This window comes from Caretta caretta, chromosome 8, assembly GCF_965140235.1.
Source record: "Caretta caretta isolate rCarCar2 chromosome 8, rCarCar1.hap1, whole genome shotgun sequence".
NCBI lineage: Eukaryota > Metazoa > Chordata > Testudines > Cheloniidae > Caretta > Caretta caretta.
In genome coordinates, this window is record NC_134213.1 from 85,282,980 (window position 1) to 85,300,631 (window position 17,652).

A 17,652-nucleotide genomic window follows, 5' to 3' on the forward strand; every position below is an offset into this window, starting at 1 on the left:
AAACTGCTCACCAATCACCAGAGCAACTTGATTCCAACTCTTATACTATCAGGCAAGAGGAGGAAAGAGAGCCAGCTATGTTGGAAACATCACCGGATGGACTGGTATCCAAAGGAAACTAGAAGTTTTACAACTCTGTTGTGACTGTGAAAGATGGAAGGTGAAGATTGAGAACTTCCATATTAGCAATGTCATGGAAGAATACAACTGAGGAATTAGCCTCTGCTTTCAAGGAGATAATGTACTTGACCTTTTCTCAGGTAGTACCCTAGCTCCTGCTCTAGTTCACACCTGATCTTGAGGGCAAAGAATGAGAGATCACAATGGGAGATCTACATTTCTGGCAAGAACCAGAGTGAAAATTTTTACAAATCATAAGGACCATCACCCACATCAGAACTATTCCAACAGTCACAAAGAAAATAATGTCAAATATCAGAGGGGTGTCAGCCATGTTAGTCTGGATCTGTAAAAGCAGCAAAGAGTCCTGTGGCACCTTATAGACTAACAGACGTATTGGAGCATAAGTTTTTGTGGTGAATACCCACTTCGTTGGATGCATCTGGTGAAGTGGGTATTCACCCACGAAAGCTTATGCTCCAATATGTCTGTTAGTCTATAAGGTGTCACAGGACTCTTTGCCGCTTTTAAAGAAAATAATGAGAGCTGTATGGTTCATACATTTTAAGACCAGAAGGAACCACTATAATCTAACTTCCTACACAACACAGGTTATAGAGCCTCATCCAGTAATTTCTGCATCAAACCTATAACTTCTGTTTGTGCAACAGCATACCTTTTAGAAAGATATCAAATCTTAAGACTCCAATTGATGGAGAATCCACTATATCCCTAGATAAGTTGTTCCAATAGTTAATTACCCTTACTGTTAAAACTTTTCTACGCCTTTTTTCTGCTAGATTAAAGAGCTGTCTACCATCATGTACATATTGGAAACTGTAATGTGCCTTTCCCATGTACATATTGGAAACTGTAATGAAATCACCTCTTAAACTTCCCTTAGATAAACTAAATAGATTGAGCTTCTTCAGTCTCTCACTAGAAGGCTTGTTTTCCAGTCTGAAATCTTTCTTGTAGTTCTCTTCTCTGAACCCTTTCCAATTTTTCCAAAATCCTTTTTGAAGTGGAGACACAAAAACTTGATGCAGTATTCCAGTAATGGTCTCACTAATGCTGTACACAGACATAATACCAACTCCCTACTCCTACTCGATATTCCCCTGGTTATGTATCCAAGGATCATGTTCACCCTCTTAGCTACAGCATTACAGAGGAAGCTCATGGTCAAAAGGTTATCTGCATTCAAGTCCTTTTCAGGATTGCTGCATTCCAGAATAGTGTGACCTACATTCTTTGTTCGTAGATGTATGATCTTACTTTTGGCTGTATTAAAATGCATATTGTTCACCTTATTAAATGATCCATGATTGTCTGTATAATTTACCTGTCCCCATCATTATTTATCACTCCACCAATTTGAGTGTCATCTGTAAATATTAATCCATTTAACATGGGCTACATATAGTGCAAATTCTTAAAAAATCAGAATGCATGCTAGAGTCTAAGTATATTATGCCAACACAGAAAAATTTATCAAACTTGTGATCTCTTCAAAAAAATAAGAAATTTGTTTGTCAAGACCTATTTTCCATAAAACCATGCTGACTGGCATTAATTACGCTAACATCCTTTAATTCTTCACTGATTGCATTCCATATCAGCCTTTCCATGATTTTGCCAGGATAGAGGCCCATAGTTATCTGGGTCATCCCATTTACCCTCTTTAAATACTGAAATATTTGTAAATGGTGGCTTTTTTCCAATCCTCTGGAACTTCCCCATGTTCTCAGATTTGTTAAAAATCAACACTAATGATTCTGAGAGTTCCTTGTCCTATTCTTTTAATAGAAAGAAAGCAGCTGCACCTCATAAGTTAGAGAGCTGATCACTAACAAGACCAAGAGACAATGTTTGACAAGTAGTCTTGTGGGGAAGCATATATTATAGTCCACCTCTCCTACCTATCTCACTACCTTTGAGCTACAAGTGCCAAAACACAGTCTCCTCTGCTGCATCTTCACGGGCATATTTCTGATCTATTGAAATGGGGTGGGTGAGTGGGGATGAAGTTAAAACTGGTGAAATACACTCCATGTTTCCAGGGGAAAGGAAGCAAAAATACTAAGGACAAAGTGGGTGGGCCGGTGTTTTTATATCAACTGTGATTGACATACACCTTTTGCCTCCTTACTTCTTGACAGGTGGGATATAAATGTCAAAATATTTTCTATGATGGGATGGAGATAGAGAAAGAATGAGAAATGCCAAGTCACTGTTTTAGGTAGTTGTGATGCAGTAACTATTTCCAAACATTTTATTTTAAAAATGTGTATTTGAAATATTTAAGGTGTAAAAATAAAGGATAAACATAGTATCTGAGCCACTCTGATGATCTGCAAAATATGGTGGTATTTATGTATTCACATCTGCTCCGCTAGTATAATATCAAGCTAAAAGAGGGTAGCTCAACAGACTACATGTCATCCATTTTTGTGTTGTGAAAGCCTTGGAAAGAGTTCCTGATCTGACCAAAAGTGATTACTCATTTTCCCCAAAAAACACAATAAGCCGTCCAAAACCAGGAAATAAAGATTTAGCGAATTTAATGTCAAGCTTAGCTGGACTAACTAACTTGTGCTCTTTAGCAGCGTATGTATATTCATCTGTCTTGTTACCTGTATCTTAGCAATCAAAAATGAGAAGCTGCATATTCATAACAGTATGCAAATTACATTTCAGATGTTAGTAGTGTATATCTGGAAAGCCTGGCTCGAACACAAAATGCAGTTGGTTAAAGAGCTAGTGAGACCAATTCAAAATTCCTCTAAAGCACCATTTGCTGGTCCACCTCATTTACTAAAAATTTTAGCAAAATGATCAAAAAAGAGGTAAAAAGTCAAATTAAATAATGACAGATTAAGAACTATTGCTAGAAATCATAACATTTTTTAAATCCACTATGAAATGTAACTTCACAAGTCAAAACATGTTTCATATCTATTTTATTAATACATGCTATGAGTTTTCAGCTCTTATAAAAACAAAAATATTTAAATGGGTATTTTTAAGTGTTTTAAAAATAAAACAAGCTATTACCTGCCTGAAGACTAAAAAAGAGCTCCTCATCCTGTAGTAGTTCCTGAATACAATCCAATCTTGTGTTAATTGTTTCAGCATCAACCAGAGGCTCCAGGATATTAGACCTAAGTCTTCGGCTTCCACCTGGAGTTTTAGTATAATTTAGAACGCCAAAAAGAGTGTGACCATTCCTTTGAAAATAACACAAATTTAAAAAAACAAAAACTCAAAAAAATCAAGCTGATACAAATCAAATGAAATTTTCAGATTAAATTAGCGTACAATTGACAGCTTGATTATCAGAAGCACACATAAATTCCCCTGAACTCCATGTGAGCTTTAGGACCTCAGACCGAAAATGAGGCTATGAGTAAGGCTACATTTTAGTCACGGATATTTTTAATAAAAGTCACGGACAGGTCATGGGCAGTAAACAAAAATTCACGACCCATGACCTGTCCATAACTTTTACTAAAATTATCAGTCAATAAAACTTGGGTGGGGGGATTGCCTGGGACCACTAGTGGTGCAGGGGGGCGCAGGAGTTGGCGCGCTGTCCAGGACCTCCATTGGTGCTGGGGTGGGCAGGGCTGGAAGGCTCCCTACCTGGCTCAACACCTTCTCCGCCCCCGAGCAGCAGCAGAGTTTGGGTGTGGGAGGGGGCAGGAAGTTGGGGCACAGGATGGGTTGAGGCGGGCTCTGGGTGGCACTTACCCACTTCTGGACTCCCCAGAACAACATCCCCCTTGCTCAGCTGCTAGGTAGAGGCATGGCCACACATAACTTGTGTGTCAGTTATATAGGTCAAACCTGCTGACAGCAGGTTCATTTGTGACAGACACACTATACACCTTTACACAATTCTTATCTTTTTGCTCTTTCTTTCTAATCCCTTTCATTACTAGGGGTATCCTGATGCACATAAAAAAATTCCAGGCTAGGACTACAAATTTTGTGCTAAGTTAAAGTTCATTTCTCTTTTCAAATTATTTAAAAATCAGCTTTATATATGCTATAATTGCTGTCAGGATAGAGCCAAATTAACTCTTTGTTTCTGACTAGACAGATTAGATACATGTGCCATAGAATTTGGTGCATTATAAATTTATAAGAATGCAAAAAAACTGAATTTGTAAAAACAAAATAATCTTACCGAGAATCTCTATTGTTAGTTAACAATTCAAGATTTTGGGCTGATGATGAATCTATCATAGCAGTTTGCTCACTTCCCTGGAAACGAACCTTGAGTGACTTTGGAGCATAAACTGAATTTTGAATAAATTCAACATATTTTAGCAAAGCTGCAACAGCTGCTAGACAGTAATACCTGTAAAGTAGAATCATTTATTGAACATTAAATATTTCTCCTCATCAAGCGCAAAAACATTTACTGTACTTAGGGAGAAGGTTTTTCTTAGCAATCTTATGCCAAGCTGTAGAGTCATGTTCACACATATTAGGGATTGGGAGCAACCCTTCCCATTATGCAGAAGCCAGAGGCAATGCTTGGTGGAGCACATGGAGTCACATGCGCCCCCAGATTTTTCCCAGGGTTTGCTGGCCCTGCTCGGTCAAATCGTGCCACTGGGCTCCTGCCCTGCACAGCAGCTGTTGGAGCAGACAAGCTGGGAACTTCAGCCATGGGGAGAGGCAGCAGCAAACAGCTGGGAGCTGCAGGGGGGGTCACTGATGGTAAGAAGAGGGGCGTGACAAACTGTTGGGGGGGTGAACCTTTAAATTGTGCCCTCCCACTCTCAACAGATACCAGTTGTCTTGGGCAGAAACCTCTAGCCCCACCACCCTACCGCAAGGCAGAAGCCCCACGCTCTGGTAGGCAGAGAACAGGGTGGAGTGGGGGGCTCCACAAGCCACACTTTAACTGTAAAAGAGTCACATGTGTTTCGCGAGCCAGGGTTTGGCCACCCCTAGTATAAACAGTGTGATCAGGGCCCAGATTTTCAGTAGTGCAGGTCCACTTTTGTATGGGCCAATCAAGTGTTCAAACATGCATGTGTCTGTGCATGCATATGATCTTGCCTTGCACATATTGGATATTGTGCATGTGTAAGTCTGGCAGTGCAATTTCAGAAATACATTACTGAAGTATGGGTCCAGGTGACCAAGTTTTTAGTGTTGCTCTCTAGTGACTTCCTCTAGCAAATACAAGCTGACAAGCTCTTAAAGAAAGATTGATGCCAGGGTCTCTAAATGGTGGGTCATCAGGGCTCCAAGAGGCACTTGACAATTGATGTATCATTGGTAATGGATGTATCAGAAATGTTTGAGTGAAAAATAAAAAGGTAACTACATTTACAGATTTTAAATTTCAGGGATGTGTGTACCAATTAATGAGAAGCCACTGACCAGTGTATTAAATCTGTACAAACTGTTAAAATCTTTTATCTGGAGACACTACTTCTTTTTCTTACTTAGGTTAAACGTACTTGGACTGAACCTCCATTAGGACAGTGCTGAATTCAGATGTACACAACTGTTCTATATATTCCAAGCCCTTTGTTTCATTGAAGTATTTTCTTTGGACAGTAGTAAAAGTCACGTTCTAATAAAAACAAAACCAAAAACAGCAAAGGTTTCAAAATCTCATGGAAAGAAACTGGAGTGTTGTGATGATTTGGGGAATCTCTCTATGTAAAAATGTGACACAGAGGCCCTTTGGCAGCTCACAACTCTGGGTCAGCAACTCTTGTCGGGCCTGACATACTCAGTGTACCCCCACTCATCACTATCATGATCTGTATCTGGAAGGTGTCATGTAGGATATCATGAGCAAATTGGTGACACACTGGTCCTGAAGCTCATTGCGTGGTGTATGTACAGAGTGTGTACAAACAGTTATAGACGTGTGCTGGAATTCTGTTCTTAAAATGTGTTTGGCAACCAGTGCATGGACCCAGTTTGCCTTGGACAGGGGAGCGTATGTTTGCTTTTCTGACTGGTCTGGTCATCAGGCAGGGATGATGAAGCTGCACTTACACAGAAGGTAAACAAAACCATCAAATGGGTGAGTGCGAGAGATAGCCTCTTAACTATCATGACGGGAGAACACGAAACTGCAAAAATTAACATGGCATCAGCTCCCCGCTGGATACAGCAGGCTGAGCCCCCAAGAGGGCTTCCTGCTTACTGAGCGAGGTCATTGAACTTTAGAAGATATAAGCAAAGATAAGAAGCTATTTTTGCATCCATCACTTAAGGGACGAAAGGGGCCAGAGCTCTTGAAATCACAGAAGGTTGGATCCTTGAACTCAGGGGACTGATATTTCTGGGAACTCTCCAGAATGGTGAGGAACCTGAGGCAAGGAAATGTGTATACACATGTTTATTATTTTATCTAGATCGATGTATTTCTCATTCTATTAAGTAAAGAGCAATACTACTTTAGAATCCTGTGAAAGTCTGTCTATGTGTCTGTTGGCTTTCACTATTGCATGTCCCTGAAGAGGCAAACTGTAAGCCAGAAGGCTCACATCTTTAGAAATGTGCAAGAGCTTCTGGGGAGGCTTGCAGGAGATGACGTTACTTTCAGGGCATAGGCAGTTGGGCTGTGGGGTCACCACTGCCAAAAGAGGTGTCAGACACAAGGTTACACCTGGAGTGTGCGCATAGAGGCCAAAAGCCAGGAACACTGCCTAAACTCTGCCCAGCCCCAGCAAGCTAAGGGATTAAGCGATTGGATCCCCTCGTAAAGACGGTCACAAATCTGTAACCATATAAAACCAATCAAATAGGAGCCCTATAAAAACTAAATGAAGTCTAAAAAAAGATTACCTTGAAATTTTCTGTTATCAAACTGAACAATTTTGTTGTATTCCCTGTATCACAAGCAGTATTTGACATTATTATTTCTAATGGTGTTAAAATCTTGAGTTTTGTGATAACCTAAAAACAAATTTAAAACATAATTTCATTAAAAATCATTTAGCCATCTCAAAGTACATTTTCACAAATAAATAAAATAGTCCAGAAATAACTGACAAATTCTATAATCTTTGTAAACACTTTTAAATCAATTAAAAATTCCACTTAAAGGAATGTGCACGCACAACAACCAGGCAGACATCATTTATTCCCAGTCAGGGCCAGAAACAGTAAGGTTTTTAATGGCTTTTTTACTTCCTGAGCTTTGAGCACTGGTAACAGGTGAGAATAAATGATCAGGAACTTTCTGGTGGCCAGATAATGAGGTAAGTGTAGTACAGAAAGCAATAAGGTAAATATAATACAAAAAGAGAGGATTTAGTTACACCCATTGCATCAGGCTCCAAAGATGGCAGTTGAACATATGATATTATTTATAGCATGTAGAAATCTGTTAAGTTTCTTTCCTCCCTCTCCTTCCCTTTTATGCACTCTTGTCTCTCCAACTGCTGCATACAAAAGGTAATAAAGAAATAGCCTGCAGTAATAATTTTCAAAACAGAAGAATGAACTGTCTACAGATATCACTCACTAGTATAAAACAGAAAAAATAGTTACAAAAATACCTACAATTAAAGTAAAAGATTTGGAGAATAATTTATCTCATGTCATGAATATATGAAAAACAGATATGATGAAAAACCCCTGCAAAAAAGAATGTTATGCCTAACATGGCATTCCATGACTGTGAGTGAGAAAGTACCTTTTCAATCAGAAATAACTTTCTGGGTTTGCAGCTGCAGAAGTTCATGGTGCTCCTGAAGGTCATGAGCTGCAGACTCACTTGGACTGGATAAGGCTCTTTGGAGTAGGTCATATTTTAGACCTTGTTGTAACTTCTTATGGATACATGTGCATGCTACAGTCTAACCTGCATTGTTTCTCTGTTTTGGTGGCTCAAAAGATACACATTTAAACCAGCTTTTCCTTTTCACATGAGATACTCATTGTGACAGGGTGTACCCCATGTTTGATGCCCTCCCACCTTGGCTAATCCTGCCCCAACCAGGTTTCCTTCTGGTGGAAAAGAGCAGTGAGTTTAGATACTCCACTAGCTGCCAAGAGAGTCCACCAGGTTCAGCAGCTGGCAGAACCAACAAGAATTGGTCCTCCAGCAGCTAAAAGGATCAGGAGCAGAAAGTCAAACAGCACAACAGACAAGGTAAAAAGGACTGTCTGCTTCCTCTGGGGAAAGGAGCCAGTTCTGAAGCTGAAAGAGGAGAGGAAGGATGTCCCGACTTGACCCAGGAGCCTAACTTTGATTTAAAGTACAACTGAATTTTGCTACTAGTTTCTTATCTAGGAAAGGATTAACATCTACATATACCGAACAAGATCAATTATTATGTATTGTTTCTATTTGTATTATTTGCAGTAGTGCTCAAAGGCCCCAAATTAGATTTGGGCCCCAGTATATAGGTGATAAGGTGCTGTACAAACAAATAGAAAGACATAATCCCTGTCTAAAATCTCTTACAATCTAAGACAAAATGCAACTAGTATCACAAACAACTGAAGTGGTAGGGCTGTGAGACACACAATGGGAGTAACTATAATAAATTCATGAGCTACATGGACTTAATAGTTCTGAACCACCTAAAATATTTTTGTTTGGGCTGTGGCTACCTAACCTATCCATCATTAGCGTCTTAGTTTTTTGGTGGCATTACAGCAGATATAAGCCCTAAGGAGGGATTTGTAGGAGGAGAAGATAGTGGCCTTAACATATTAATTCAGGGATGGTGTTCCATGCATAAGGGGTGGCATGTAAGAAAGTGCAACAATGATTGAAGCCAATATCATTGGCAAAGCAGAGGTCACAACACAATAAGAGACAAGTATGGATAACAGAGGGGCATTGTAGTGAAGGGCATTGAAGACAATGGGGCCAGAAAAAGGGAAGTAGATGGAGGGGTAAAGTCAGAGTGAGAGGTAAAGGGAGATGATCTTAGTAGATGTATTCTGTAGGGACTGAAGGGTGAATGTACTTTCAGAGAAGCCAGCAAAAAGATTTTGCAGTGTGTACAGTATGAAAAAGGGCAGATTTTAGAAACATTAGAGCAAAATGCAGCAAGAGTTGCACACAGCTTGATGTGGGAGCATGAGAAAGGAAAGAATCAAAGACAATTCAGATTATGTTTGAGTGACAAGGAAGATAGTGATGTCAACAGTCAAGGAAAATTCAGGAAGGACTTGAAAGGAAAGGAGTTCCATTTTTATCATGTTAATTCTAAAATGAAGGGAGACAATTAAGAGGGGATGTCAGATTGATAGAGAGACTGAAATACAGGATTGCATGGATGGAGACAAATCAAAATTAGAAAGGTAACTTTGAGGATCAAGGCCAAGGACAGGGTCACAGTGGAACCCCAAAGGACAGTGGGAAAAGGGAGGAGAAAAAATCTAGACACAAATAAATACACTATTAACTGAAGAGAAAACTCACTTGCTATCATGAGTCGACAGAATCTTTTAAGAGGAACAGCTTCAAAAATGAGTATCTAGTGTCCACAAAAGCCAGCATAAATGATGTTACTGTTTGCATCGGGGGTCTCAAACTCAAATGACCACGAGGGCCACATGAGGACTAGTACATTGGCCCGAGGGCCGCACCACTGACCACCCCCGCCACTGCCCCGGCCCCTCTCCCACTCCATCCCTTCCATGAGGCCCCGCCCCTGCCTCACAGGGGGCTCAGGGCAGGGGGTTGGGGTGCAGGGTGCGGCAGGGGTTCGGCTGCAGGAGGGGTTTGGGAGGTCAGGTCCGGCCCAGTGCAAACCAGGGACAGGGCAAGCTCCCTCCCTGCCTTGCCCCCGCACTGCTCCAGAAAGCGGCTGGGACCTGGGGGAGAGGGGGCACAGGAGACTGTGTGTTGCCCTGGCCGCACCTCCAAGTACCTCCCCCTAAGCTCCCATTGGCCGGGAACGGAGCCACTCTAGGTAAATGCTGGGGGGGTGGGAGGGGCCGCGGGGAGCTGGCGAGCCACAGAAAATAACCCCACGGGCCAATTGTTTGAGACCCCTGGTTTACATTAACAATGCTACTTTAGTTTTTTTATTACTCTTGGTATGAACAAACTGCAGTTGTCAATCAGGAATTTCCTGCTATTATTTATAAAAACTTCAAACAAAAAAGGATATCTATAATAATCTTCTTCATTATGTAAATACAACCATATACAGCAACCAAAAGTATTAAAATTACCTTAGCATAGGTTGTATTGTCCGCAAATTGGGATAATACCACTTCGGGGTTTTTTAAGTCAATACTAGCCATTCCTACTTCACCTCTGGCAAGTCCTCTCCCTTCTACTACAGCTACAATAACGGATGCAACTAAATGAGCAGAGACAGCAGATGAGGATGTAACTGTAAAACAGTAGTATACATTTATAGTTATGACCCAGTTCATGATAGAGAGTGAACAATGTATGTACTTATATCCCCCACTCACAAAGAAGCAAAAGTCTAGCAATTATCCAAATTTACTTAAAAATTCAAAGTACAAGTTGCTGAATTCTACATTTGATGTACTATGCAGAGAATGACCCATATTTTCAATTATTTGAACACCACGTAATATGTGAAAAAATAAGAACAGAGCACATGTACACAAATAGGGGGTGAACACAAGGAATGACATTGTTAAAGGTGCAAATATGTGTAGAAAATACAGTGCATGAGCACTATTTCTGTATTATGAAAAACAGGTGAAGAATAGAAGGGCTATTATGATCATTAAGCATATGTAATTTTAAATACAAAACTGAGGGCAGCTATTATTGATGGACAAATTTAGACAAATTAAAATATAGAGAGACATTGAAATTGAAGGTAGTTTTCTATTAAAAGCGTACTTCTGATGAGGTGTCCCTAATTTTGTCAAATACCAAACCAACCTTTCTGAAATTTCATAGCTGATCTTATGCTAAGAGAGAAATTTTCTGATGTTTGTGGAAAATCAAACAATGCATTTGAGACAAATGATGTAGGTTTCACTTTTGCCTAAGCAATCTGGCTTAGAAAGTCCATGTTTTAATCTCTTGGAGTTGGTGAGGAACAATTAGTGAATGTGGTTAATACATTAGGAACTGTACAGAGCTCCATATATATGCGCAGCACATATAAGTGTTTACAAACTCCATCAGGAGGAAACATCCAAAAGCACATAGAAGTTTTGAGGAAGTAGGAGTGGTGTTCTAGATGACACATTGTTTAGAGAGACAAGCACAGGGCTAAAAAGTCAGAAAAGCCTATCCTGTTCCTACATCTGCTGAGGACTTACTCTTCTTTCCACTTATATAGAACTTCACAAACATGATTTGACTACGTGACAGATTTATGTTACCAATCTGCCAGCGGTGTCAGGTGATGAGGCTGAGGCCGCAGGATCTTTAGGGGAGGAGATGAAGAGCACACCAAATGTCTGAATTTTAAAGCTTTATTAATAAAATAACAGCAGAGGGTGTTAGGGGCGAGGTGGCTCCCCACGTCACTCAAAGGAAGAAAGAAAGCATTAGTGCCCCAAGCCCAAGCCCTAACCCACTTTCATACTCACACCCGCACTACCCTAGGCTGTCCAAGCCTGGGAGTAACGTAAGAAGAAGAGGGGGAAGGGTGGACAGGAGTTCTTGTCCTGTGCACAGGTCGTCCAGGGTCCGCTGTTGATCTCCAATTTGCCTCAGCTCTCAGGAGGGTTTTTAAGTCCCTGAGGTCTCTTGGGGGAGTCTCCTTCCAGGACCTTTGTTCCCCAAGCTCTGTGTACCAGTCCAAGCCGGCCTTCTGTGGCTTCTTCAGCTTTCCCAACACACACCGGTTTCAGGGCTGTGAGACTGTTATGTTTTTCCCTTGTTGGCCTTCGCCAGCTCGCTCCTTTTCGCGGCCCCTGTGATTTCGTTCAACAACTCTCCTTTCTCATGGCTGGTCGGGGGGGTGGCGGGTGGACTCTCCCCCTTCTGTCTTGGCAGGTAGCAGAGTGGCCTTCAGCTGGAGTCAGCTCCTTATCTTCGGGTTTAGCTGGGACATCAAGTTAACCCGTACTTTTCTTCTTTCCTCCCACTTTGGCCTCTCGCAGTCTGCAAAGAAATCTTCCACTCCACACTCACACCTTTGACCCTCCCCAAAATGCTTTGCAATGTTTGCCACAGCGTTAGCAACATGCAGTGCTGATCTGCCTTCCCAGCGGACCCCCTGAGAGGGGGGGCTGTGTGGTTGTGACAACTATACCTCAAAACATCAAAGGAGATGATGAACATCATTATCTCCATCTTCCCACTAAGGAAACTGGGGCTTAAAGATGTGATTTGCCCAGTATCAGACTGCAAATGAGTGTTAGGGCTTGGTTTAGAATACAGGTCTCCTGACTTCTCCTGAAGCCTAATCCTATAGACCAGAGGTTCTCAACCTATTTCCACTCAGAACCCCTATAGCCACCTGACCAAAAGCATCCCATGTATTCACACTCTACACGCTATTGTAATAATCTTTGTACAAAATATGCCTTGTAACATATAATTTGAAAACAAATAACCCACTGATAAATAATATCATGGTGATATGGATATAGCAACGTTATATGAAAGTTATTATTCCCCCATATGATGTCATTAGCACATGTTCAAAACCATACAGCCCTGCCTAGGCAAAAATTGTTACCCAGGAATTTGCCTCAATTTCCATATAAGTAGTAGACAGAATCTTTAAGTCAGCAGGGGGAAGAGATGGCAGGAAACAGAACAATTTGAATTTCAGCAAACACAAGTAGGGGCATGGAGCCCCTTCACCACCAGACTCCATTTTTCTTTTTTTACTGCTTGAATAAACTTTACTCTGACGGGTAACCCTCAGAAGAATCCACTTCAAAGGTTCACTGGTCTATAAAAAAGGGGGTAGAGAATAGGGTGACCAGATGCCCCGGTTTTATAGGAACAGTCCCGATATTTGGGGCTTTGTCTTATATAGGCACCAATTACCCCTCACTCCCTGTCCCAATTTTTCACACTTGCTGTCTGGTCACCCTAGTAGAGAACTTCACATTCTCTTTCACCTAAGACAAAGGCACCAGAAGCTTTGGGCCTTTGGGAGAGATCCTGATGAAGTAAAGGGTAATTCATAATCTTGCTGGAAAAAAGTGGGTGAGAAAGTCCATCTTAAACAAAACCTTGAACCAACCAATTAAGTTTTAAACTTTTAGATGCATGTTTTCACTTTTATTTGCTTGTAACCATTTCTAACTCTCTCTCTTATACCTGAATTCATTTAAAATCCTATCTTCTTTTGTTCATAAACTTGTTTTATTTCTAATCTAAACCAATCCAGTGGCAAAAACTGAACTGTTTGGTAACTCCAGCTAAAGTAAACTATTGAATATTGATTTCTTACAGGGGTAATGTACGTTAATATCTGAACTACCCAGGAGAGGGCTGGTCATTGCAGAACACAAATTTTTGGGAAAATCCGGGCCTGAGAGTGTGTTGGAGTCACCTTGCAAGTAGTAAACAAGGCTTGCAGAAGCCAATGTGTGACTGGTGCATTGCTGGCAAGCTGCTGTGGTCAGAGCTTCAGCTATACACAGACACTCAGCATATGACCTTTATGCTGGTAGCCTGGTTGTGCATGGCCCAGGTTGGGAGCTACACCCGTAAAGCATTGTGAGGCACCCAGGATGACAGAGCAGGCAATGACACGACCCCTCACTAGTCTGGACTGCACCAGAGAATGTGACACCACCCCATCAGGTTTTTTTAAGTGGTCCACCCAAAAGGACTGTGGGATTGGGGTCATGGCAAAAATTCTCAAGGATTTTTGGGGATTCCAGTGAGCTGTTGTTGGATAGGCAGAGCTGGAAATAGTAAGGGGGATTTGGTCTCTAGCTGTTGGTGCTTGGAGGGCCTGGGTTTGGGAGTGGGGCTGATGCTGGCTGATGAGAGTGCTTCCCTTTTCTTTCAACCTTTCCATGCCCCCTCACACAGCTCTCAGACAGCACTACTTCAAGAGGCTATCAAGCCAGTTCCACAGCTTCTAGATGTCCTGTATTATCCTGCCCCAGAACTGAATACTGGGAAGGGGGAGAATCTCCATTGTGATTGGGTTTAGGGATGGAGCAGCAGTAGCAAAAAGGGGGAGGATTATTTGGGGGAACAAGCGGCTACTTTCTTGGTCTCTTGTTGCTCCTGCTGGATCTTCACAGCCATAGGATTCTGCTATGTGGCAAGGGGTGGGTTGTTCTCAACTATGGAGTGCTAACCAGCAAGCAACCCCTAGCAACACACCTGAAGGCATGGCTCCATCATCTGAGAAATATTGCTGTAGGCTACAAGGGCTCCATAGACAAGACACTTAACTAAACTGAGACACAGAGAAGTTTAGTTTGTATACTATTCTTTGGCAAATTTGATTCTAGGAATATTAGATTTTGACAGTATTCTTTATTAAAAGGTACAAATGGCAAACCCTAAGCACATTTAAATAGCTTTGTTTAGCGTCTGTGGTGGTTTGTTTCAAATTTAATGTTATGTATTTCCAAAGAACAAGCTAATGGAGAATTTACTAATGACTTTCTTTTCAAGAAAACTGTGGGTGAGGTAATATATTTTACCCACCTTGTCTCTCTAATATCCTGGGATCAACACAGCTACAACACTGCAAACAAGAAAACTGTGACCAGTAACCAGAGTTCTTGACAGACCCTAATCCTGTTTGAAGCCACTATAAAACAACTGTCCAGAAAATATTTCATTAATTTCGTTAATTAAAAGGTGATTATTTCATTATTTCATTAATTAGAAGGTGATTCTGAAATTTAAAAGACCTCCAAATTAGGCTAAGAAAAATCCTTGCATATGGTAGATACATCACATTCAAGCTTCATTTACAACAATTCAGCAGTATGTAGCTTTTATGGCACAGAGAGATTTACTGAGATATCAAACAATTTGAAACTGAAAGTGAATTACTGCTAAATCCCAGAACTGTCAAAAAATCAATACATTAGATTCTTTGCTAGAAAGAAAGTTCTTTTCTCTGCCTTTTTGGTACCAGACAGTGTTCTCATCAATCTTTTTCATTTTTTTAATCAAATACTCTTATAGAAGGCAACATCTTCATCCATCTTTTTTCTTTTATCAGTCAAACTCACTATCACAGTAGTCAACCTCTTTATCAACCTGTCAGTTCTCCCTTTTGTCCACTTCGCTATTAACCTTTTATCAATTTATCACCAGATTCGGGTACACTATAATAGTTTAAATCAAAGCTAATTCAAAATAAAAGCTAAATAAAAGCTACAGTAATATTACTACTTATTTTACAGATATAGTATATTTTATTCTGAAGGATTCCAAAGCACTTCACATACTAAATCCTTACACCAGCTCTGAACTGAAGTCATCACTGAGATGAAGGGTGTTAGCCAACTAATACACATCAATATGATACAAAAGAGTATGTGCAAGGGCACATTTTGGTCCAGATACTAGAGCAAACTTTTTAAAAAAAAATACTCCCCCCATTTAGGTATTTATAACATGACCAAGTAGTATCTGAATGCAACCCAAAATTCAAAAACCTAGCAGTCTGAAAGTCTAATATCCCTCACTTGCTTTGTGATGTGAATGTATGCAGATGTTCATGTCAATGTTTACTTTTTCTTCTCCTCCATCATCTTCATTTATTCTTCAATTTCAATGAAGTTGTTGTGGGAAAGCTCATGTAAATAAATGGGTTTTATTTTGTTCTGAAGCTGGTAATATTTATGCTCATTCTCAGAAGGGAGTTCCACAGCAGTGGGTCTACTGGAAAGAAGCCACAATCCCCTACACTTGTGAGTTTCATTCGGGATGCGATCACAACTCCAATGTCCCTGAGAAGCACAGCTCAGCCCACAAACAGTCTCAAAGATCAAGATCAGAAATTTACATCAGTTGTTGAACCAGATGCCATTGTAGTGTCTGAAGCATCATGGTGTTTTTGATGAGCAATGTTGATTAGAAGGTGGATTGCTTCATGTTGTGTAGTCTTAATAAGCAAAGGTATGAGGCACTGCTGTAATAGAGAGGAAGCAAATTCAGGTCATGAAGACATGGGAAAGCTGTGTTTTACACGAGGGAAATGCAGAGCTGGGACTCACTGGGAGACTACTGAAGCTGGAGTCTGTGGCAGTTCACAACCTATCCTAGAGATTTAACATGTGTCAAATGGGATGTGAGAAAGGAACTGAGCCTCCTGGAACTATACAAGTCCTTGTGAATGAGAAGCTGATGCCCATCACAATCCCCTCTTCTGCCTGAGAGGAAGATCTGGAGCCAACATAGTGCAAAGTCTGTCCATCCTGCTATATGTCTCAGGCAACACAGCACACCTCATAGTCAAGCGTGTCAAATGCTGTGGACTTATCTAGATATATGAGCACTGATGTTTGTTGTCCACTGCTAAAAAAAAAGATCCAAATCTATGACCAGCCTTGTCCCAGAGCCGTGTCCTAGGACAAAATCCAATTGTGCACGTCAAAGTTGCTGGTTGATTTGAGGTGCTGCTAGAAATAGCTGTTCTCAAACTTCTTAACAACCTTGCTCAGAACTAGCAGATTTGATACCATACAGGACAGGAACAGGCAAAATCATGACAAGAGATTTTTTTTGAGCACTAGTTGGACAACAGCCTTTTTCAGGGTGGCTATTACATTGCAATCTCCAAAGATGATATTGAGAATCTCTGTCAACAGGGGGTTCAGGGTCTCATGACTGCTTTCACCAGCCATGAGAGACAGACAGAGTCACAGGCTGATATCCTGCAGTAACTTTGAAAACTTCTGTCTGCATGAACAATCTGAATTCTACAAAGGACACATGTATTCGCAGTCCTTTTTGCATAAACCCCAATTCTTGGGGCCCAGAGACTTTGTCCCAGATCCCAGCAATCTTATCTGCAAGGCAACATAGTCATTTTTAGAGCACCATACAATATTATCCTGGTATCTAAGGACCATCACTGTGGTACTTAGGTAGAAAGCTAATCTCAGGAAGAAGTGCTGGTTCTGTGGATGACTGAAGACAGTACAGCTTGACAAACTGGTTAACAAGAATAGTTCTGCTGACTATAGAAAAGAGATTATCTTTTTGTGCTGGAGCTAATTGGTTTCCCATCTCATTTTGTGCCACTTATGTTCTGTAGTGAGTAGTATCCATAGACTTGAAGAAGTCTGTCTTACTGACAGAATCTCCACTTCATCTAAGGCGTGAATAACCTTGTTGTGCCACCTCTCACCTAGCATTGTCAAGGTCTACGGAGCACTTGTTGGTTACAAGTGGGTTGCTAATTGATCACATAAAGCTACTATTTGTCATTTCCAGTCACTAAATCACATTAAAAGTAACTAAAAATATTTCCAAACATTGTTTTTCCAGGTAATCATGTGCTGTAATTACCACAGGGATATTATTTGATTACCAGTAAGAGATGAAGTGGTCCACACATTCACAATCTAAATAGGAGAGAAAGTGGTCTATGAAATACTCTGTTCAGATGTGATCCACACGACGAAAAAGTTTGAGAGCTG

General features: G+C 40.8%; 1 protein-coding gene across 1 annotated transcript in view; it reads right to left on the minus strand.

Moving 5' to 3' along the window:
• The window catches only part of MSH4 (mutS homolog 4), a 53,984-nt gene that overhangs the window by 22,509 nt on the left and 13,823 nt on the right, over window positions 1–17,652 (minus strand). The window contains exons 3-7 of the mRNA XM_048860873.2: window positions 10,303–10,466; window positions 6,949–7,059; window positions 5,604–5,719; window positions 4,313–4,486; window positions 3,178–3,350 (exon numbers count right to left, since the gene is read on the minus strand). Of these exons, the coding sequence (XP_048716830.1) occupies window positions 3,178–3,350; window positions 4,313–4,486; window positions 5,604–5,719; window positions 6,949–7,059; window positions 10,303–10,466 (738 nt within the window). The remainder of the gene's footprint in view (window positions 1–3,177; window positions 3,351–4,312; window positions 4,487–5,603; window positions 5,720–6,948; window positions 7,060–10,302; window positions 10,467–17,652) is intronic.